Source organism: Eupeodes corollae, chromosome 1 (assembly GCF_945859685.1).
Source record: "Eupeodes corollae chromosome 1, idEupCoro1.1, whole genome shotgun sequence".
Classification (NCBI taxonomy): domain Eukaryota; kingdom Metazoa; phylum Arthropoda; class Insecta; order Diptera; family Syrphidae; genus Eupeodes; species Eupeodes corollae.
This window is the reverse complement of record NC_079147.1, coordinates 231,917,058-231,941,655: the sequence shown is the minus strand read 5'-3', so window position 1 is coordinate 231,941,655 and position 24,598 is coordinate 231,917,058. Positions and strand designations below refer to the sequence as shown.

General features: G+C 33.5%; 1 protein-coding gene across 1 annotated transcript in view; it reads right to left on the bottom strand.

Moving 5' to 3' along the window:
• The window catches only part of LOC129939074 (sine oculis-binding protein homolog A), a 92,941-nt gene extending 71,148 nt beyond the window's left edge, over positions 1–21,793 (bottom strand). The window contains exon 1 of the mRNA XM_056046940.1: positions 20,027–21,793. Coding sequence (XP_055902915.1) covers positions 20,027–20,122 — 96 coding nt within the window. The 5' untranslated portion in view covers positions 20,123–21,793. The remainder of the gene's footprint in view (positions 1–20,026) is intronic.
• Positions 21,794–24,598: the final 2,805 nt, after the last annotated feature.

The following is a 24,598-nucleotide window of genomic DNA, read 5'->3' as shown; positions in this document are numbered from 1 at the left end:
TGTGATCTACGGTCCCGTATGCATCGAAGGGGAGTGGAGAAGAAGATGGAACGACGAGCTGTACGGGCTACACAGAGACGTAGACTTAATCAAAAAAATAAAAGTCCAAAGATTAAGATGGCTGAGTCACGTAGAGAACATGGAAACCAATGCTATAGCCCGGAAAGTCTTCGAATCCACAAAACTGTAGAGAAAGACCGCGGATCAGGTAGAGCGCACAAGTGGAAAGTGACCTCACTCAGCTTGGAGCGCCAAACTGGAAACATGTACATAGGGCCCGAGCTAGATGGAGAAGTTTGTTGGGTAAGGCCTTAGTTCCACAGGACTATAGCGCCACCTTAAGTAAGTTACTTTGAAGCTGTCATTTTTTGACATTTGATGGAAATGTAACGTTACACGCTTTAACGCCGCATTAAAATTGTCAAAATACAAAATTGGTACAGTTTGGACTTTTGCAACAAAAGATTTCGGTTTTGGTCTATGTGAAATTCAAATAAAGGGTGTATTTTGAGAGGCATAGAACTTTGAAATGGAAGAAAATAACGATGATATTTTAAATTGACATAGTTTTCCATTCGAAAGATAATTTTCTAGATTATTTTTTTCTTTCGAAATATTTTAAGATTTGTTTTAATCAAAAAAAAAATCATTGATTCACGTTGATTATAGAATTTAAAAAAAATTCCCATACCCCTTGACCTACAATTTTTTTTTGAAATTAAGTTTAAAAAAAATTGTGTGCAACGTTTTAATCAGAGAAATATGAATTTAAACTGGAAGCAACATTTGTTCGTGAGATATTTGAAACCAATTTAAAAAAAAATATCGATATCTGTTCTTGTTTTTGGAGTATTGGTGTCGAAAGAAGATATCCCGAATGTTGGTATAAACACACAAAAATGATGTATTAAGGTTCCAATGTTTATACATCCAAAAAGTCATTCCAAACGATATATCGAGGTGGCAGTCCAAGAAAAACAACAAATCGACAGGAATCTACTATATTAAAATCAATTAAAAAGGCTTTTATATCATCAAGTGAAATACGAACCCAACTCGACCTAAACGTAAACGCAAGAACAATTCGGAAAAAAGAGGCTGGGATGCGAACCACACTGATAACTTCCAATCCCGTCTGTGATTTGTCTTGCTTAAAAAATTGTCTATATGTACTCGTATCAATTTTTACCAAATTTGCGTACTATTTTTTATAGATTTTATTTTGTATGAAAAAACGGACTGTCGGATTTTTATATAAAAATTACTGAATATTGAAGACAATATTTTCTGTGAAATAAAATAAGTTTGAATCCAATATTTTTAATTTTTGAAAAGCTATTTGAGCCGAAAGTAAATTTTTACCAAGTTTTAGTATTGTTTTTTTTTAGAGTTTTATTTTTTGTAAAAAAACTGTCAATTCGAATTTTTTTAAAAAATTTACCAAATGTTGAAAACAATATTTCTTATAAGATAAAATTAGTTTGAAGCTAATATTTAAAATTTTTGAAGAGATATTTAAGTCGAAAATCAATTTTTACCAACTTTTATACATTTTTTTTAGGTTTTTATTCAAAATGTTGAAAACAAAATTTCTTATAAGATAAAATAAGCTTGAAGCCTTAATTTCAAGTTTTTGAAAGGATATTTGAATCGATATTCAATTTTTACGAACTTTGAGTAATGTTTTTTTTAGATTCTTATTTTTTATAAAAAAAACCTGTCCATTCGATTTTTCTCAAAATTTTATCAGATGTCAAAAACATTGTTCTTCGTTGCACAAAATAATTTTGGAGATGAAATCATATTTTAGTCTTAAAATTTTAGAGGTGACATTTTTTTTCAGTTTTTTTGATTTGTAAAAAACCGTTAAATTGAATTTTTCCAAAAAATATACTTGTTTGGTATCACGTTACAGTTTATTATAAAAAAATTATTTCAAGTCTCTAGCATTTTTGGTTCGTAAAATATTTAGGGTTAACGAAAATATTCACCTTTTTTTAAACTGCTATGGTAAAAAAACCACCCACGCAATTTTCTTGAGATCCCTTTCTACATCTTTCTGCCTTATTATCTGTATAACAAAATTTATTTGCAATCCATATCTCTTCTGGTTCTTGAGCTATGGACGACGAAAAAAACGTCGCGAACGTACGGACGTACGAACGTATACGTACACACGCACGCACAGGCATCTTTCTAAAAATCTTTCATTTCGACTCTAGGGACCTTGAAACGTCGAGAAATGTCAAAATTTTCAATTTGACAAATCGGACCCATTACAATAACTTCCTATGGGAAGTTAAAACCTCTTGCGGGCCTACAAATCCAGCGTAGACCAAGAGAAATACGAACCCAACTCCACGTGAACGTAGGCGCAAGAAAAATTCGGAGACGAATTGTTAAGGGTGGATTAAAATCTTTCTAAGCCGTAAAAAATCCTTTTATTTTCACCAAAAACAAGCTGGCGAAATTAAGATTTGCTCATGACCACATTAACTGGGCCGTTGGAAAATAGAAGAACGTACTCTTTTTGGACGAGTCCAAATTCAATGTTAAGGGTTCCGATGGTGTCCGTCGTGTTCGCAGACCAGCCGAAGATTCACTTAATTCACACTACACTAAAGCTACTGTGAAACACGGATAAACGTAACGTAATAGCGTGGAGTTGTTTTTCAGGACATGGACTGAGACGGATTCACCAAAAAGATGGTACAATGGTTCGTTTTAAGAATCGCAATATATAACGCTGCCAAACGCTGACGATCAGTTGCCTCTGAAACAGTTATTTCAGCAGGACAACGACCCAAAGCACATGTCCAATGCGGTTAGGACGTGGTTTCAAGAAAACCGGATTGACTTGTTACAACGGCCAGCACAATCCCCAGATCTCAACTCCATAGAAAATCTATGGGAAATGGTAGATCAGCGAATTGTAAGAATTAATCGCATAATTAAAAACGATCTGTTTATTAAATTAAATTGGCTTGGGAAAGTAACCCAAACCGCATAATAAGCAATTTAATTGATTCTATGCCTCGAAGATGTCCTACCTAAAGCGATTAAAAACCAGAGGCAATGTTTTAGAAAGTCTAAAAAAATAAATGTATTTTTTAAAAGTTGCTTTTGTTTTGACCAGCTTAATATTGAACGAATTGTAATTAGTGTGGTATATTTAATGAACTATTACAAAAACAACTATATTTCATTTTCTATTAGTAACTATTTATATTTATTTAAATTTTAAAAACAAAAAATATACAATAAAATATACAATAATTAAATACACAATTTGTTTTTCAAATAAAGGTTAGGATTTGCATGCATTAGTATTTGACAGATCACGCGGGATTTCAGACGTAGTGTCAAAGAGAAAGATGCTCAGTATGCTTTGACATTTCATCATGAATAGACTTACTAACGAGCAACGCTTGCAAATCATTGAATTTTATTACCAAAATCAGTGTTCGGTTCGAAATGTGTTTCGCGCTTTACGTCCGATTTATGGTCTACATAATCGACCAAGTGAGCAAACAATTAATGCTATTGTGACCAAGTTTTGCACTCAGTTTACTTTATTGGACATTAAACCAACCACACGAATGCGTACAGTGCGTACAGAAGAGAATATTGCGTCTGTTTCTGAGAGTGTTGCTGAAGACCGTGAAATGTCGATTCGTCGCCGTTCGCAGCAATTGGGTTTGTGTTATTCGACCACATGGAAGATTTTACGCAAAGATCTTGGTGTAAAAGCGTATAAAATACAGCTCGTGCAAGAACTGAAGCCGAACGATCTGCCACAACGTCGAATTTTCAGTGAATGGGCCCTAGAAAAGTTGGCAGAAAATCCGCTTTTTTATCGACAAATTTTGTTCAGCGATGAGGCTCATTTGTGGTTGAATGGCTACGTAAATAAGCAAAATTGCCGCATTTGGAGTGAAGAGCAACCAAAAGCCGTTCAAGAACTGCCCATGCATCTCGAAAAATGCACTGTTTGGTGTGGTTTGTACGCTGGTGGAATCATTGGACCGTATTTTTTCAAAGATGCTGTTGGACGCAACGTTACGGTGAATGGCGATCGCTATCGTTCAATGCTAACAAACTTTTTGTTGCCAAAAATGGAAGAACTGAACTTGGTTGACATGTGGTTTCAACAAGATGGCGCTACATGCCACACACAGCTCGCGATTCTATGGCCATTTTGAGGAAAACTTCGGAGAACAATTCATCTCAAGGAATGGACCGGTAAGTTGGTCACCAAGATCATGCGATTTGACGCCTTTAGACTATTTTTTGTGGGGCTACGTCAAGTCTAAAGTCTACACAAATAAGCCAGCAACTATTCCAGCTTTGGAAGACAACATTTCCGAAGAAATTCGGGCTATTTCGGTCGAAATGCTCGAAAAAGTTACCCAAAATTGGACTTTCCGAATGGACCACCTAAGACGCAGCCGCGGTCAACATTTAAATGAAATTATCTTTAAAAAGTAAATGTCATGGACCAATCTAACGTTTCAAATAAAGAATCGATGAGATTTTGCAAATTGTATGCGCTTTTTTTTTTAAAAAGTTCTCAAGCTCTTAAAAAATCACCGTTTATGTATTTAATAATCGAGGCAATAAAAGTTGCTTTTATTTTAGCCAACACTGTATACATGTCTACAGGAATTTTTCCCTTAGACGAAATTCACGAATTCACGTAGGTTTCTACTTTTCTTTGTAAGTTCATATCTAACACACTTGAATAAGACCTCAGGTCCCCCAGAAAATGAATTCTTGATTTAAAAAAATTCCAAATTTTTGAAAATTGGAAAAATTATGTGTGAAAATTAATTCAAGATAGCCCCCATAGAATCTCCCTTTACTATGAAAAGTTTAGTGTAACTTTATGAAAGCTTTCATGAGTTGCAATTTTGAAAAATTGTACCGACATTTTTTAGTGTTTCTTTCATTGATTTAAAATTTTTAAAAAATTGTGTATTTAAACAAAAATGCTGTGATACAAACAACTATAAATTTTCTTCTAAATTTTCAATTTAATAAACAGGTAAAGATACAACCATACTTATCAAAACCTTATTCATTTTCTCACTTTCCCAAAAAATGCTTCAAAATATTTGTACACCCATACAATAAAATTAATTTATAAGTACAAGGACACAATTTATTTTAATTCAATTTAAGTCCCCTGAACTCTTCTAAAGTTTACATATTTCACAAATTTTTAATTCTCGTGGAATAGACATGGTCTAAAAGATGGAGTTAATAAGGTCGTTAGCCGACTTTCCGCTGTCCGCTTTCCGTTGACGATTTTATAAGAAACTTTATACCGCCAGCCAGACCAATATTACAATATACACTTTCGATTGAATATTCAAAAAGAAATATCAAGAAGCTCGAAACGATAAAGGTACAACCACCAACCAAGTATTATGAGTCAGATCACATGTGAATCATTTCTCTCAAATTCATCCTCAGTGCCTTCATGTGTCTCTGTGTCTTGTGACTTTTATTCTTGTGATTTTTTGGCATTCATAATATATGTATTTCTTAGTTATCCAAGACTCTATGCTTAGACAGATAAACAATAAAATAAAATACCATTTATAAACTTTTGTATTTTATTTGTTACATTTAGAAGAGAGAACCTTTCAAAGAGAAAGCACTTAAGCACTACGAGCGGATGAATTAACAAACAAAAATGAATTCTGTTTAACTTAATTCTTTTTAAATTAAAATATATTAGGTAATTGCTGTAGATGTGAATATAAACAAATTAAAAGCAAACAGGTATAAAATAACAAACAAAAATATATACAATCCTGAGTTGTTATGAATTGAAGGCTGTTGACTCATGCACAAATTATTATTTATTAATTTTTAAAGAATTTTTGTCAAAACTCAAATTCACCGGGACACTGGGTATCATACATAAAACATTTGTTAGTTTTTTAAAATCTGTTTCTTGGCAAGAGAAATACGAATTTATTCTTTTTTAAAACAAAAATTTGTGTTTGTTTTTTGATATACTAATTTAAAATTGTTTCATAATTTAAAAAAAAAAAAATGTTGTATTTATCTTAGAAAAAATTTCGGGAGAAAAAAGATATTTTTGAAAAATATACGAGGTATAATTTGTTCTTAGAATAATTCTTTGTCTTTGTTATTTGGAGTTTTCCTTAGTTTTATATTCTTATGTATAATTATTGGCGAATTAAAATAGAATTTCTTTAAATAAGAATGTAATACGAAAAATACGAAGCTAAGTTACAATTTACTCAACCAAGAAATTTTGAAAAGTGGTAAAAAGAATGTAATATGCAGGGATAGGGTTTTATTGACTTTGCCTTTTTTTGTTTGGTAAAGCGGAAGATGTAATCGAATTTCGACAAACATATGTCAAGCCCTGGTGATTGCTAATATATGTATTTTATTTTGCCTTTTTTCCATTTTACACCATAATTGCCTTTTTTTACCTTTCTTCGCCATCGTTGCCTTTCTTGCTTTCTTATTCAAGTTTTTTAAGAAATATTTAATAATTATTCATTTACAATTCGTTAGATACTAACGTTAACTTTCTGTAAATCATCTCACCGAAGCCTTAAATGAATCAATGAGATCTTCATGCCCTGTAACCATTTTAAAGGGTAAAAAGAAACCTCATTGGTGGCATAAAGAATTAGAACCATTCAGAAAGAGCTGTCGTAAACTCTTCAACAGATCTAAGTACAATAGATCTCCTTCTGACTGGGACTTATACAAACAAGCTCTAAAGCAATATAAAAAAGAATTAAGAAAGAGTAAGAGGTCTTCTTGGAGAAATTTTTGTGGTAAAATAGAAAATACTTCAGAAGCCTCAAGACTCAGGAAAATTCTCTCAAAAAGTCCAACAATACCTAGTGCTTTAAAGACAGAAACAGGCACATGGACTATCACAGATGAAGAATCTCTTAACCTGTTATTAGACACCCACTTTCCAGGTAGTTCTAACATACTCAACGACTTAACATCAGAGTCTCAAGCTTCTACAAGCGATTTAGTTGATCTAATAACGCGGGAAAAACTGCAATGGGCCATAGACAGCTTTGATCCATATAAATCTCCAGGACCAGATGGAATCATTCCGGCCGAACTACAAAAATGCTCAGACATGATTATTCCACCATTGGAAATCATTCTGACAAGCTGTGTAAGGTTGAGATATATTCCCAAAGCCTGGAGAATGGCAAAAGTAGTCTTCATTCCCAAAGCAGGGAAACCCTCATACGTTAACCCTAAAGATCTACGACCAATCAGCCTATCATCCTTCCTTCTTAAAACCTTGGAAAGATTGATTGAAATTTATATCAGACATAATTTAAAACCATGTCTCATTTCCACAGCTCAACATGCTTACTCTAAGGGAAAATCAGTAGAATCAGCACTTCACTCTGGTACGTACTATTGAACATTCCCTCGAATACAAAGAATATAACCTGGTAGCGTTCCTAGATATTGAAGGAGCTTTCAACAACGTCAGTTACCAGGCGATCACAACAGCAATGGATAAGCTGAAATTAGAGAAGTCACTCATAGATCTTATAAGTCTCATGCTCAAAAGCAGGACAATAATTTCTAACATGAGAAGTTTTACTACCACCAGATCGGTGAATCGGGGCACTCCCCAAGGTGGAGTCCTTTCGCCTCTTTTATGGAACATGGTAGTAAACGACTTACTTACAACATTGGAAACAGAAGGTTTCAAGGTGATTGCCTACGCTGATGACGTTGCGATATCCGTATCTGGGAAGCACCCCCAAGTTCTCTCGGAACTCCTACAAAATGCCCTAAACAGGCTAACTAAATGGGCTAATCAATGTGGATTGGACGTCAACCCACACAAAACAGAATTAATACTCTTCTCGAGAAGATATAAAATTCCTCAGATTAGCCCACCAAAGATTAAAGGAATACCATTAAGCTTTTCCGACCAAGCTAAATATTTGGGCCTCATTTTAGACAAAAAACTAAATTGGAAGGCAAATATTGATGAAAGAGTCAAAAAGGCTACTGTAGCGCTTTTTACTTGTAAAAAGGCCATAGGATCAAAATGGGGCTTCTCCCCAAAAATAACCCACTGGCTATACACTTCGGTAATCAGGCCGATACTCATTTATGGAGCCGTCGTATGGTGGACCGCACTGGATAAGATGGTAAATCTAAATAAACTCATTAAAGTCCAGCGGTCAGCAGGTATGTGCATCACAGGAGCACTTCGCACAACACCAACCGCAGCACTGGAAGTGCTTTTAAACCTAACACCACTTGACATCTTCTCTAAAAAGGTGGCTGCCAACTCATGTGTAAGGCTTAGAGCCACCTCTCAATGGACCAGTAACAATACTGGACATACAACCATTCTAGATAATTTCAGATCTATCCCAGATCGCTTAGACTATACCACCCCAAAAATGGTATTTGGTAAAAGATTCCATGTGTCCATCCCTTCAAGATCCTCCTGGGAAGAAGAGGGACCCCTGGAAGACGATGCGGTACACTTCTACACTGACGGTTCAAAGACCGATCACGGAGTTGGAAGTGGTATCTTTTCAGAACAACTGAATCTCAGTCTATCCTATAGACTTCCCAATCAATGTAGTGTATTCCAGGCAGAAGTAATGGCGATAAAAGAAGCACTATCCTGGCTCAAAGAAAACGTTATATCTTGTAAGGATATACGTATCTTCTCGGACAGCCAAGCCGCTCTTAAATCTCTCGCGTCTGTCTCCACAAACTCTCGAACAGTCCACGATTGTCAATCATCTCTGAAGGAGATGACGGAACAGTTTAACATTCACCTCATTTGGGTGCCGGGCCACAGAGACATTCCGGGAAATTGCAAAGCCGATGAGCTCGCCAAAAACGGAACACTTCTGCCTCATGTTAGACAAAAACATCTTCTCAAGCAATATGCTTTAGAAACAACAAATACTAGATGGTCACAAAGTACCACCTGCCTGGCAACCAAGCAAATATGGCCAAGTATTGATTTAAAACGGTCAAAAGGCTTGATATCACTAAGCAGACAAAGTATAAGCTCTACAATTGGAGTAATAACGGTACACTGCCTCATAGGTAGACATGCTCTGAGGCTAGGGGTTTACACAAATGACTTCTGTAGAAGCTGCATGGACGAGGAGGAAGAGGAAACAGTCCAACACCTTCTATGTACATGTCCAGCACTCTCCATTAGAAGGAATTACTTTCTCGGTAATCCCTTCTTCGATAATACCAGTGAACTGGCAAATATTGACACAAAACGTCTCTCTAACTTTATTAAAAGCACAAAATGGTTTGTTTAAATTCATTACTCTCCCATGAGTAACCTCATTAGTGGTATCACAATGGACCCTTGAGGTCTACGTGTGTCAATGATATCTAGACAGCCACTCTAACCTAACCTAACCTAACGTTAACAATTCTTAATAGATAGAAAGATAGATAAATTTTATTCATGAAAAACAAATTTTTATACATTGTATTGAGTAGTGAACATGAATAAATTAAGACATGACAAAGTTTGTCGTGTGTCTGTAGTATACAATGTTGTGTGATAATAATTCGTTTATAATTTTTAAACATTAATTTGATTTTTAACTGATATATTTTGCCAAATATTTGTAATATAGGGTGTCCCAAAATTAACGCAAGATTTGAATTAAATAGAAAACGCCGTTTTTAGTCTTTTGATAGTTATATTCTTATTGGCTCGTAAAGTACATAGGATAGGGTTATGTATGGAATAACACATGGGACAAATGGCCTCCACGGCTTTGCATGCACATGCGCACTCTTTTGTTGAAATTTTCCATGACAATTCTGCATAAATGTTGCTGAATTTCGTTGATGCAGCGTTGAATCTCCTCCTTTAATGCACGGGTGGTTGTGGGCTTGTTGACATAGACTTGTGATTTCAAATAACCCCATAAAAAGAAGTCTAATGGTGTTAAATCACACGATTTAGGAGACCAATTTTGATCACCGAAACGAGAGAGTACACGACCTGGAAATGTCTCATGCAGTAATTGAATTGTTTCACGGGCTGTATGACATGTGGCACCGTCTTGTTGAAACCACATATTGGACACATCAATATCATCCAATTTTGGCACAAAGAACTGTGTAATCATGTCGCGATATCGAGCACCAGTAACAGTCACTGCTTGACCAGCATCATTTTCAAAAAAATATGGCCCAATTATGCCTCCAGCCCAAAATCCATACCATACAGTCACGAATTGTGGATGCATTTGTTTTTCGACAATCACATGTGGGTTCTCCGAACCCCAAACGCGGCAATTTTGGCGATTGACAAAGCCATCAAGATGAAAATGTGCTTCATCGCTTAGGATGATTTCGCTCGAACTGCAGCCGCGAAGCTTTCACTATTTTTGAAATATTCTTTAATAATGAAGACACGTTGTTCTATCGTGTAACCCTCCATTTTTAATAACCCTTTACTGTTAGCTGCCAAATTGCTTTTTTTTCAGGGTTGCCAATACTTCACTGCACAAATGGCGGCAAATTCAAATCTTGCGTTAATTTTGGGACACCCTTTATTTATTTCATTTATTTTAAAATAAAACAAAATTGGAGATATTGTCTAGTTTATGAAAGTGTAGGGAGGTTTATTAGCAAAAGTCTCTGAGAATAAGGAGGTGGTGTGAATATTTGGGAAAACGGAAGAAAACAAAGACAAAAACGCATAAATCTTTTTTTGATACTTTCAAGTCTGTCAATATGGACTAAATAGTATGGTGCCCATATAACACAGCCGTATTCAAGTATTGGCCTGACAAATGATACATAAAGAAATTTTAAGACGTAGGGGTCACGAAAGTCACGAGAAAAACGTTTAATAAAATCTAGAATCTTGTTAGCTTTTTTAACTATAAAGTTATAATGGTCAAAGAACGTTAATTTACTGTCAAGAATAACACCTAAATCAGAGAAAACGGAAAGCTTACAAAGGGATGAAGAATCTAATAAATAGTTATAATCTATAATTGTTTTTTTTTTGCGTGTAAAACACATAGTTTTACATTTGTCAATATTCAATAAAACTCGGTTTGTATTGCACCATTCCCTAAAACTATGAAGATCTTCTTGAAGCTGTGAGCAGTCATTAATTGAACTAATAGATTTGAAAATTTTAATGTCATCAGCGTATATTGAAACGGAGGAGCTTTTTATAACGGATGTTATGTCATTTATATATAAGATAAATAATAAAGGGCCTAAATGGCTACCCTGTGGAACACCAGGGTTGACGTAAAATTGGTCGGAGAGTTCATTTCTGAATAAAACGCTATAACTTCTGTTTTTAAGATAAGACGAGAGTACGATAAATGAGACTCACATTTTTTTAAAAACACATAATGGTACTCCATCAGGGCCAGGGTGAAAACAGTCATCAAGTTTTGGGACACAACGCTGCTCTAGTTTTACTAAATTTTAGCCATGCCTTATTTCTTTTATTTTTAAGTTTTTTAATTGAGTGTGAAACCATGGTGGAGTTTTAGATCGAGATTTCCGTAATGGCGTAGTTTCATAAAAACAGTTAAAAAGAATACTATACAAATTTAGACGCATGTCATCAATATTAAGATTTAGGAGCAGTTGATTCCAGTCAACGTAGCACCATAACAATAACAATTCTTAATATATACTTGGAATCTAAAAACTTAAACTAGGCTGTTGAAAAATTTTAATTTGCAATTTATACTTTTTATGTTATCATTAAGTGAATTAATACAAGAGTAAAATTTATTATAGATTTAAAGGCTATGTACACCATAGTTTGATCTGCTAAAATTAGTATTCAATTGTTTTTGGAGTCTTATACTTGAACGACTAAAACTAAAGTTTAAACTACCAAAAACTGATGGTGATAAAATTTGTCCGTTTATTATTCCAACAATAAAAAAAGAGGCTGGGAAGCAACCCACACTGATAACTTTCCATCCCGTCTGTCGATTCGGCTTGCTTAAAAGTTCGTCTATATGTACTCCTATCAATTTTTAATAAATTTGCGTACTATTTTTTGAAAATTTTATTTTTTATGAAAAAAACGGACTGTTGGATTTTTAACAATATTTTTTGTGAAATAAAATAAGTTTGAAGCCAATATTTTTAATTTTTGAAAACCTATTTGAGTCGAAAGTAAATATTTACCAAGTTTTAGTATTTTTGTTTTTTAGAGTTTTATTTTTTGTAAAAATATCAATTCGATTTTTCTCTACATTTTTCAGAATGTTGAAAAAAATATTTCTTATAAGATAAAATAAGTTTGAAGCCTAAATTTCAAGCTTTTGAAAAGATATTTGAATCGATATTCAATTTTTACCAATTTTGAGTAATGCTTTTTTTAGATTTTTATTTTTTATAAAAAAAACTGTCAATTCGATTTTTCTTAAAATTTTATCAGATTTCAAAAACATTATTCTTTCGTTGCACAAAATTGTTTTGGAGATGAAATCATATTTTAGTAGTAAGATTTTGGAGGTGACAGCATTTTTTTTTTTCAGCTTTTTTGATTTATAAAAAAACCGTTAAATGGATTTTTTTTCAAAAAATATATTTCTTTGATATCACGTAACAATATATTATATAACATTAAACTCAAGTCTGTAACGTTTTTAGTTCGTAAGATATTTAGGGTTAACCAAAATTTTCACCTTTTTTCAAACTGCAATAGTAAGAAAACCCCCCACACAAATTTCTTGAGAGCCCTTTCTGCATCTTTCTGCCTTATTATCTGTATAACAAAATTTATTTGAAATCGATCTCTTTTCTGGTTCTTGAGATATGGACGACGAAAAAACGTCGCGAACGTACTAACGTCTTTTATTTCCACTCTAGGGTCCTTTAAACGTCGAGAAATGACGAAATTTTCAATTTGACAAATCGGACCCTAGGACTGTCTAGGTTCAGGTACATTGTTGAGAAAAAATAAGCACTGTGTAGATCAAACAGTTCCTTTTTGGAAAAGAAATTTCGGTCGAAATAAAGCGCCTTCTATACGCAAGTTGTGCAAGTTTTTAAGACTGACACGAACTTGTGAACAACGCTCATGGCCCACGTTATCGATAAGAATGGGGCTGCTCAAGGCTTAGGTAGTATATGAGGCTGAAATTACGAAAATCAATTTGCCATCGATCTCACTAAAGGGAGTCACAGTTTGGTGCGGACTATGGAGTGGTGACACCATTGCCCTTTTACATCTCGAAAATGAGGTCCGTGACAAGCGAAGAATATGAAACCTTAAACTTTGTTTTTATGTTAACAAGAAATACCAAAAATTCGAAAACAATTCAAACCACTCAAGGCCGATGTCATAAAAGCAATCTTTAAGCTACATTTTTAAAAAGAAACTTGTATTTGGTCCACCTTTTATACGACACTCAAGTAAAATTATTGTATCAACAATATTAAGGAACCTTGAAACATCAACATTGTCAATTGGAGAAATTGGACCGGTTACGATAACTTCCAATATTCACGAATAGAATTTACTCGCCTTAACCAAGATTGAACCAAGCCGGATAGCGTATAGTTCTCTTCACTGATAAGTCCAGGTTTTGTCTCTGCTCATTAGATGGACGTAAAAGAGTGTGGAGACGATTAGGTGAAGATACAATTCGACAATAGTTGCCCAGCTGGAACATTTCTGAGGAGTTCACGTCATGGTGTGGGCAGGAATTTCCGTTCTCGGAATAACTGGGCTGTACATAAAGGAATGATCGGTGAACTTCAATTATTACGTCACCAACATTTTGGAAGAATATGTGGTTGCTTTCGCACCATTCATTGTTGAAAATATCTTGCTGATGCAAGACAATGCCAGACCTCACCTTGCCAGGTGCTTTACGGACTACTTGGAAGAAATATAAATCGATGTGATGGCTTGGCCTATCATGATCCCGGAAGTGAATCTCATTGAACATATTTGCGATCTGCTGGAAAAAATGATAAGAAAGCGCCCTACTTTTTCCGAGACGCGAAAGAAGAAACCTTATTTAAGGTATGCCGGGATGAATTAAAGCTTGAATAGATGTGAGGAAGGCAATACCCACTACTCAGTGAACAAAAACTAGTTTTGTAAGTTTTATTTAAAAGTTCTCGCTATTTGTTTATTTTGTACATAAATTAATAATATTAAATGTTAATAAACAATACCTAATTAAAAAAAAAAAGTGTTTTTGTCATATTTAAAATTATTGCGAAATTCCAAGGTGCGCCACATTTTTTGTAACTCAGTGTAGTTTTCCTATTAAAAAGAGTAAACACTATTCAAAATTTTCTTACGAAAGCCAAACATACTTTTCCGAATTAACAAAATAAATTTCTCTTCGCCCTTGAAGCCTTTAGGCTTACTAAGAGTAAGAGTAAGTAGAGTCGAAACACACGAAATACAAACGTTTTTCGAAAAATCAAGTTCTATTTTCTGCTGTAGAAACAAAACCCTCATACCTTTTTAGAGGATAAAGATGTCTTGAAAAATTCACCATTAAAAACGTTAAAGACCAATAAGTATGGTGTTTTTAAAGCCTAGGTTAAAACTCAACATATCTCTTAACAATAAATTGTACGATGATTTTGCAAAGTACAAATCTTTAGTTTCTTAGGTTCTGGAGTTTCTCATTAGTTATGCGGCTTTATTTGACTCTATCTTGTAATAGGTTTTGGAGTAAATTTTTAGTTTTGATTTCGGTTTCGAACTTTGATTTCAACTGCTACAATACCCGTTTTTAACATATTTCAAAAATGAATTGATAGGAATAGAATAATAGACGACGAATTCGTCGATTTATTTTTATTTTGTTGAAAGCCGTTTTAGCACAAATGCTTCATTGTGTCTTTGATATTATTTTGAGAAAGTGTAATCATAGAACGAATGAAGATTGTTCGAACACTATATGACCGTATCATATCGAAGAAGATGATTATATTTAGATTCGGAAAACCATCACGAATTTAACCGAACGCAAATTTTGTCAAAAAGTCTTTTGTATGTGTCCTGATAGAGAAATTTCGAAGTCAAATTTACATTAAGGCTATCAAAACCGGTTGAAAATGTGCATTTTGATTGCCCGAAGAACAAAACCTTTCCACCGGTGTAAGTTAAGGGGAGAATTTTTGCACAGTAAGTAAGGTGTTTTATAAAATTTTCAGAGGTTCTGGTTCAATGGTTTTTATCAATTAAAATCAGTTAGTTAATTTAATTAAGAGGCCAATTATATCTATTATTGGTTTTCATCATTGAAACCAATCATTGGAATTTTTGTTGGCAGGTAGTTTAATATTTACTGACAGAAATCTGTCATTGGAATTGTGTAAATTTGGAACACAAATCAGTGGAACTCGTGGTTTCACTTCTGAACATAAAAGTATCAGCTGTTCAGGAAATAATTTTCTATCCATTTAAAAAAAAATCCGAAATGATTTCAATGATAGCTATAACTGACCTCTAAAAGTCAACATCAAAAACAGTGGATTGTTTCATCAAAAATTAGTTCAGAAGGGCATTTGCATTGTAAAGAAACAAGCAACAACAACAATCTAAAATTTTGTTTCGAAATTTAAAAGCCATTAAGAAACTCAAAATTTATTATGTTTCTTGTCACTTGGTTTTATTTAAAAAAATACATTTTTAAACACAGAAATCTTCTTTCAGTTCATTTTAGGGGCCACTTGTATCTATCATTGGTTTTCATCACTGAAACCAATCATTGAAATGTTTGTGACAGGTTGTGCTATCATTGAAAATATTTGTCATTGATATCCACCGAACATTTTTTCAAACAGTTACAGACTGAAAGTTGTAGTCATTTTTAGTCCAAAGTCCTTCCACACTTCAAAAGTTGTGCTAATTCTTTCAAAAGAGAGGGCGCGCGAGAAAAAAAAAACATTTCCCCTTTTTGTCAGATTTAGTCCGATTAATTTCTTCTGCCGATTTTCGGGCTGACTGTCAAATTTGATTTGACGTTCAAGGCAAGTAATGACAGCAGGAAAAAAACACGTGTGTGTCCTACTGACTAAGGGTTGCCCAACCAATTCTTTTATTTTCATTTTACTTTTGGTAAATATAAATGCTGTTCATATTTTCGATTTCTTTTAATTAATCAAATGATTTTCATCATATTTAAATCTTTTTATAAAACTGTTACTGTAGAAGAAATTTGTAGTACAAAAAATATACATATGTATGTAATTGTCAATATTTATTAAAAATTGTAGTGATATTTTGAGAAAAAAAACTCATTTAAGTTTCATAATTTAAGGAACAATTTTATTTTTATTTAAAATAAATATAAGTTTACTTTTGTTGATAATTATTTTATTCTATTCTTATTTATAATTAAGTTGATTAAAATTTACCAATGATCTTTGGTAACTCTACTCGAATAATTCTTGACATTAAAAAAGTAGTTCAAACTCGTGCCAATTGGTGCAAAAACCGTTCCAGAAATTTTGACAGTTTGATTTCGCTGTGAGAGTTTTTCATCCCCACTCCTTAAATCTGACATTTGACCAACTTTTAGTGCGAGAAATGTCTGGAACACAGCAAAGATTTGAAATTAAAACACAAATCAGTGGAAAGATTTGTTTCACCTTTTGACGTAAAAGAAGAACAAAATAAATTTCTGACCGGAAAATAGGAAAATACAGTTTTCTCAAAACCAAATCTTTGAGTGATTTTCGATCTAGTAACATAATTTTCATTTTAAATCAAAAGAAAACACAGTGAAATATCCATTTTAATGATAGCTATAACTGAAAAGTTGGGATTTTATCCAAAAATTAAACTTTTAGCAATTTGTATTTCTTTTTCTGTATGTATCTATTATGAGGTATCTCAAAACCTTAATTTAAGATTTATTTGATGTTAGATACTTTTTACCATTATTTTCATCTTTCTTTTCTTAAATCTTCTAGGTCTGGAACTATTACAATATTCCAAGTTGTTTTCAAGGTCTTCTTTTTCCTGCTCGCGTATACTTCGCAGTACCTTCAGACAATGGCGGATCAAGAGGGGGGGGGGGGGGGTCGTTGAGGTCATGACCCCCCCCCTGGGAGATATTTTGTTTCTATTTTTGTAGGAATTCCCTTCAGTTCAAAACTAATCGTATGGAACCAATGGATATGACTCCTATTATATTTTTATTTTTTTATTTTTTGGATATGGAAACAAAATTTGTATTTTACTTTCTAAACTTTGTTTCAAAAAGTACCATTTTTAACTGAGGGCTGGACCAAGAACATAATATGAATCTGACATTCAGCCCTATTCCAAAAACCAGGGTGGGTCATATATGAGCCATAAAGATTATGCAGTTAAGTTGTGCAAGTAAAGATTTGTTAGAAATTTAACGACATTTACAAAAAAGTGGTTTGTTGTCAAAAACATTTAAAAATTTTGTAACTTGAGTAATGCTTTAAATTATTATCATAAAATTTGTTTCCAAGATTCAGGTTTGTAAGAAGAAACCTTGAATTAGAGATCTTCAATTTCAATTCCATCTTATTTTTTGTATGCACATTAATAGTGAACATTGAAGTGATTTTTACTTGCTAAACATAGGAACTACGTATACTATGTTAGAAAAGTTAAAAAAATGGGTCCCCCATTCCATCCGTCTGTCTGTCTGTCCTGGCCCCTAAAGCATAAACCACTGTGCCGATTGTAACTAAGTTAGCTTAAGGCGTTTTTTTGTTCATGTCTTAATACTGAAAATAACAGTCCCCATACAATTTTTTTTGGTGAAAATTCGAAAATTCGATTTTTTTCAGAAATGAACCGATAGATTTTTTTAGGACGTTCTCTAATTTTTTTCGCAATTCGGTTTCTTTTTACAAGAAAAACATATATTGGTATTGTTTTTCTCAAGAACTTTATCACATTAATAATCTTATCTTTCTTTTTCGATGGTCAAATTTTCAAACTGATGATGATCGAAAATGTCTGCAGGTATTGCAGCGGGACAATATATTACTTCATAATTGATTTTCTGTTGAATAAAACCTTTAAGGTCGTACCAAATTAAAGAAATCTACAGTTTAAAAGGAATTTGCTTTAGATGTTCTAGAACTGAGATTTATCTATTAATACAAAAACTTTGAATCACTTGAGAACTGAAGTGAAAAGAGATTCCGAAACGTGTAATTTGTGACTGCCACACAAAAGTTTCTTCCCAGCTTATTTGTTTATCTAGGTTTGTTTTTATTTTATGTTCAGAGAAACTATGTTCTTAAATGCACTTATTTTCATAAATTCAAGAACCAAACATTTTTCTCTCTATAGTTTTAAAGTTTTGTTGACTTCTTTAAGATAAAGCATCATCTCCAATCTAAGCAGACTAGTAGCGATAGTAATAATAGACTCCCGAAAATTGAGTCCGAAAAAACTACGTCAAAAACAAATTTTTGATATCAGATTCTTTCTCATTTTCTTGGTTTTTGAACTTTTATTGCGTTTTTCGCATTAATATAAATGGCAACAAAAAAGAATAAATTTTTTTTGGAACAATGCAAAGTTTCAAAATAATTTCGTACATTTCTCCATGAAAGCAATAAAAACCCTCTAAACTATTGTGTTTTGCTCTTAAATATGGCATTTTTAAAAAACTGGTAGAATCTTGGTATGCTTTCATATAAAGAAAGTCTACTAAATTAAATAGTTAGACTATACCTTGCTAGACAAAAGCGTTCTAAAATAATTTAATGACTAAAGTTGTCACTTTAGCCTTTCAAATGTGTACATTTAAGGTTAAGATTATTTAAATTTTGTTATCCTTCTTTAAAAAACATTTTTAAGCGGTAAGTAAAAACTTGTCTATCTATTAAATGCGTGACCCCTCCTGCTAAAAAATCTGGATCCGCCCTTGCCTTCAGCTAATGATAAATAAGCCTGCTAAATATTGTAAATTTTGAAACCATGTGGTAATTTTAAATAAATCCAAAGTGAGGGTTCTTAAGAATGGCGGAGGAAGATCGGGCGCAAGTAAGCAATGGCACTATCATGGTCAAAGAGTAGAGTTGGTGAAAGAATAGAAATATCTAAGAGTCTGCTTTACAAGGAACTTGAGCATGGAAAAACATCTCACTGACAAACTTGATAATAAGAAAATTACGCATACCAGTAAATTCAGGGTCTTCGAAGCCTTATCGGAACCTGTTGTGTTTTATGCGGCGTAAGCTTGGAGAGGTCGAAAATATAAACGAGTGGAAAAACTGCTCAGATTTTTCCAAAGAAATTAGTTCTTTAAACAATCCAATCCCGAAGTGGATGTTTTAAAGACAGGATAGAAATAGCCGAGCATGTGGATGTTGACCTGAACTATAGTAACCTTGCCTCATGGAAATCAACTTTATATCGCTTAGTAGCTCTTCTGGATGAAGCCTCAAGAGAATAATAAACGGAGCAAGCCAAAAGTTTACTGCACTGTATTATTTACAGATCTCTGGGAAAAGAAACACGATGGTGTTTTTCATTTTGTTGGGCGATGTGCGATACTGAGAGAAATAAGAAGACTTACTCGTATCCTACTCAGTGACTTCCTTTCAAATACTGAAATCATAAACCTTCTGCAGGAAATGGATGTCATAAAGTAATATGCATATTAAAAACCGTTGTTACCAATGTTTAAAATAAATAAATTAATTAAGTGGCGCAACAGTCCTTTGAGAACTAGGGCCTAGTGACTTAGAATTCTTAACCATTCATGTGTGCGAGTAATTTTGTCAAGAATGGAGGGGACCTACAGTTTTAAGCCGAATCCGGAAGGCTAATTTGAAAAAGCACTTTTCATGACAAGAACTACTTTAGGAGGATTTGTCAATTCCTCTCAAGAGGCAGTATCGTGGAAAAAAAAAATTTACACGGCACAGGCAGGGTTCGACCTCTGACAGCCCAACGCACTAACCACCAACGCCACGGACACGAGCAATGTTTAAAATACACTATGAAAAAAACAAAAAAAAAACATACCTTAATTTCATCGCTGGGTAACTCCTTCTTGATCTTGACAACACCAGAATTTGTGGCAGGATTTGATGTGGCCGGAGGTGATGCTTTTGTTGTCATCTTGTTGTTTTTTTTATAGTTTGCTGGTTTGTACTGCGTTAATCCGAAACACTCTCCCACGCACTTTTTACGAGCAAGCTTTTACCATTAGGATAGAAAAAATCACTTACACGGTTATCTGCACCAATCAAAACCTGACCATCGAGTATATAATTTTTTTTTAATTTTATATGTATCACTCGCTCGACCCCTCTCTCTTGGTAACAATATAAATTTATTTTACATAAAAGAACAATGTATGTAACTAGATACGCACATATCACTCACGGGTTCACCTCTTCTCACGCACAAAACAAAGCACACATCGTAGACTCAGACTCAGCTATGGTACCGCTGCTGCTGCGGTGCGGTGGTGTCAAATAACAGACGGAAAATATATTTTGATTATTTCTCTCCCCGATGGAAATCACTTTTTGGTATATAGATATTTTGTTTAAGTACCAAATCACTTTTCCAGATGTCAGCACTATATTTAGACTTTTTTCCGCGATGCACTCGGTCGTATGAGTGATTTTTAGGGCTGAATATTCTCCGCGCAGGTTTTTCGTTTTCACTTTCACGTTCGGGTGCGTGATCTTTCTTACAGATTAGAATAAACTTCTTTTAAATGTATCTATTTCCGTTCAGAAGAAGTGCAACTGCAACTTTTTAAACTTTTATTTTTCTATCCGAAAATCCTTCCTCCAAAACAAAGGTGAATGTGAGGACAAGGAAACGGTCTATTCATCCCGTGTATCGAATCGGTCGTTTTCAAATTTTTATTTTTCGAAAATAAAATAATATATAAAGAGGAGTAAAATCGAAATCAAAGAAAATCGTTTTTCAAATAAAATTTTTAATCCAAAAATAGAACACGCGAAGCGAAGAAATAATGGGAGCGCGGGAGATTAAGAGGTGAATATGAGGGGTGATGATGCGGTCGCGGTGGTGGGCTGCAAGGAGACTTTCGGATATTCCCCTTTCACGAGAATATAAATAAACACACCGAGACTGAATGCGAGATGAAAATGAAATTCTAAATCAATATAGAGGGCCACAGATTGATCATTTGCAAGGATTTCGATTTCGAGATATTGTCTCCTCTTTGAAAATGATTAAGAAGATATAATTTTTAAATACCTAATACATTTTCTTCCTTTTTTTAAATTATTCTATGCACATATGTATATATTTTGTTTTCTTTGTTTTGCTAAACAATTATTTAACAATTTAATTTGTACACTTCAGTGAGATTAGGATTGGATATGATCCAAAAATAAAAACGCACTATTTCGAATATCACCAGTGACAGTCGTAAATTGTTGTAGTTGTAACACTTCGAAAATTCGGTTATTAAGTTTTTTTAGTTACTTTTTCTTCTTGAATCTCATTTCATAGCGTATAATGTAGACAATAATGTGTGTATGTTAATGTCAAAGATAAATATTTAATTTAAATCCATTTAATTGACATGACATATGCATTCTGTGTTTCGCGCGCCTGTTGACAGTTTGTTCGGAATGGGAAAACTATTTTCGAACCGACTATTTTCTCGTGGTGTTTCAAGAAATGAGATACTTATACGAAAATAAACGACACACGAAAACAATGACGGTTCGACGGAGTGAGTGTACGGATAAAATCGTAACGTCTTTGCCCAAGCGAAGTCAAAGCACAACAAACCTAAATGAAATGAAAACACACTCGGCGGCGCTACGGGCGGCGGCGGTGGAAGCTATTTCAACTGATGAGAGAATGACGGAAAGTCATGTTGTTGCGTGGTGAATATTTTTAACGGGGTGGTGGTTATGTTTATGGGGAATTTTATTTATTTAAAAATATTGGAAAATGTAACGTATTGTGTTAATACTTAGTTTTTAAATTTGTTTACAAATGATACTGTTTATTTGTTATTCAACAACATAGGAGTTAATATAGGAAAATTTCGAATAAAGCTCTCGCAATCTTATAATTAGAGTGTTTGGACTGGGTAGTCATGCCTACGAACTTGAATCTTAAAGCTAAATAAATCTTATAAAATACATACATACATATGTAAATACAAATATAGACACTAAAATATTTGTCCGTCTTCATTTTCTTATTTATTGTTTCTTCCAAACTAAAATTACTAAAATTTATAGTTAAATTATAACTTTAAGTATTTTAAATTCATAAATGTTAAAAACGAACAATTTTCGTGGACAATTTAAAATAAATACACAGATTTAAAATTAAATTAAATGCAAAGCTATTCTGGATTTAAAAATTATTTTAATATCTGGTAGCCTGGCCCTTAGCTTTAATTACAGTGTGACATCTGTTGGACATTGGCTGCTTTCAATCTCGTGTTGAATAGGGAATCTTGGATAGGTGGATTATTAGATACCTTGTTGAACGAGTTGGGTAGCCATATTGAGATATGTAGCTGTCAAAAAATATAAACAACATTCAGCTGTTCAAAAAAAAGCAGAGAAACATTTAAGCTTCGAAGTCAAAATTGTTGTTAGATAAAATATTGAATGGATAATTCAACTGATTCATCGGACGATGATGAAGTGATAGGTGCGTAATAATTTAATAAATAAGAGATAACCTTAATCTGTAATCTATGTTAAATTTCCTCTAAGCTCAATTGGAATTCTATACGATTTACAATTTACTGGTGAAATCTCCGATTTTAACGATTTACGTTTAACAGAGATTGAACGCTGCCATTACCCGTGTTTTGTTGGAAAATCTATCCATATAGTAAAGTAGGATTTTGCACGAATAACAAAAACAATATCCATAGTGAGAATAACACCGATAAAAGTTAAAGTAGAATCTCACTATGGATAGGTTTTTGACATTTATACGAGCCTCGAATGGATCTTATGTGATTTCGTTCTCAAATGTTGGTACGGTTGATATTGCATTTGTATCTCGATGGCTGTGTTCGTTGAGTAGTTCTGCATTTGGAACCATGTGTGTTTTCCATTGCGGATAAAACAAATCTATTACTGTTGATATTATGTAGTTTTGTTAGTGAAAATAGACTAACTGGGCTGATTTTGCAAGAAAAAACAATAAAAAAAATATTTATGTTCTGTCATGTTTCCAAAAAAAGTGTATCTCAGTTTAAAATAGATCTCAACTCGATTCAGGTATATAAAGAATTGAGGCGAGCTTCAAGCTCGCTTCAACACCAAATGTTAATGTAGTAGTCTACGCACAAACCCCCTTTTTGAAGTTTTATTTTATGTCAAATTGCTGCAATTGTTAAATGAACTTTGTTTTATAGAATCTCAATTTTTAGATGTTTTCTTACCATTTCTTCTTAAGATACTATATATGAAATGCGAACAAAACGCACGTATTGAGTCAAATTTACGTGCGGCATCTGTAAATTGAAATTTCGTACTACTCCTGTTCAACCATCCTTCACAGTTCGGCTTTATATTTGTGTAAAATTTTTTCCAACCTCGCATTTTAAATCTCCATCAAAATGTTCTTGGGATTTAAGTAAGGCTATTCCAACACGCTAATTTTTTTGTCCTTAAAAATACATTTGAGCAGATTTAGATGTGTGTTCAGGGTCGTTATCCTGCTGTAGACATGTTTGAGAGGCACGTTCGTATCCTTTCCTTCATGATATTCACCTTCATATTTTGATGAATTTTACACTCAATCAAATTGTTTGGTCCAACGCTATACCAAGAAAACTAAACCCAAAGTATGGTACTGCAGCCACCATTCTTGCCCGTTTTCTGGATGTATTTGGGATTCAGCACTTTCAAATTAAGCCTTATAACGGCGGTTTGTCTGCCATCACTTCTGAACAAATTTATCTTTGTTTCGTCCATCCACAAAACATTTCTCAACTTTTTTCCTCCCTCTGGCCGACTCCAATCAAAATGATCGTGTTTTTGTCCTTAGACAGGGCGCCATTCTTGCGATTCTTCTGAGCAAGTTAACTTCAACAAGTCTTCTACGAACGGTTCTGGAAGTTTTTGGAAGCTTTAGTTCGTCTTTTATTTCCCTTGCAGACTTGTAAGGATTTTTTTTTGTTGATGCGCAAATAATCTTTCAGTCTTCTCTTTGGGTTGTGTTGCTTGGTTATCCCAGTTGTTTTTTGGCTTTCAGCGGTCAAATTGCTTTAGCAATCAACTTGAGAGATCTGCTCATTATTCTGGCAATTTCCCTCAAAGATCTTCCATCATTTCATAGAACTAAAATGACAGCTTTCTCTTCTAAGGAACAATGCTTACCACGACCCATGTTTTTCTTAATATTAATTGTAATATTATAAAAATAAAATAAATTTACTTCCTAAAGTGAACTTATTGTTTTAAAAAGTAAAAAATAAATATTAATAATTAATATTTTTGATGCTAGTTAAATATTAAGGTCTGTGTTCTAATGTGATTCTATTTCAATGTCCACCAAAAAAACAGTCTTACCAAAGGAACGGTTTGTTTTCAAACAATCAACAAGCAAAAAAAGAAAACTCCTGTT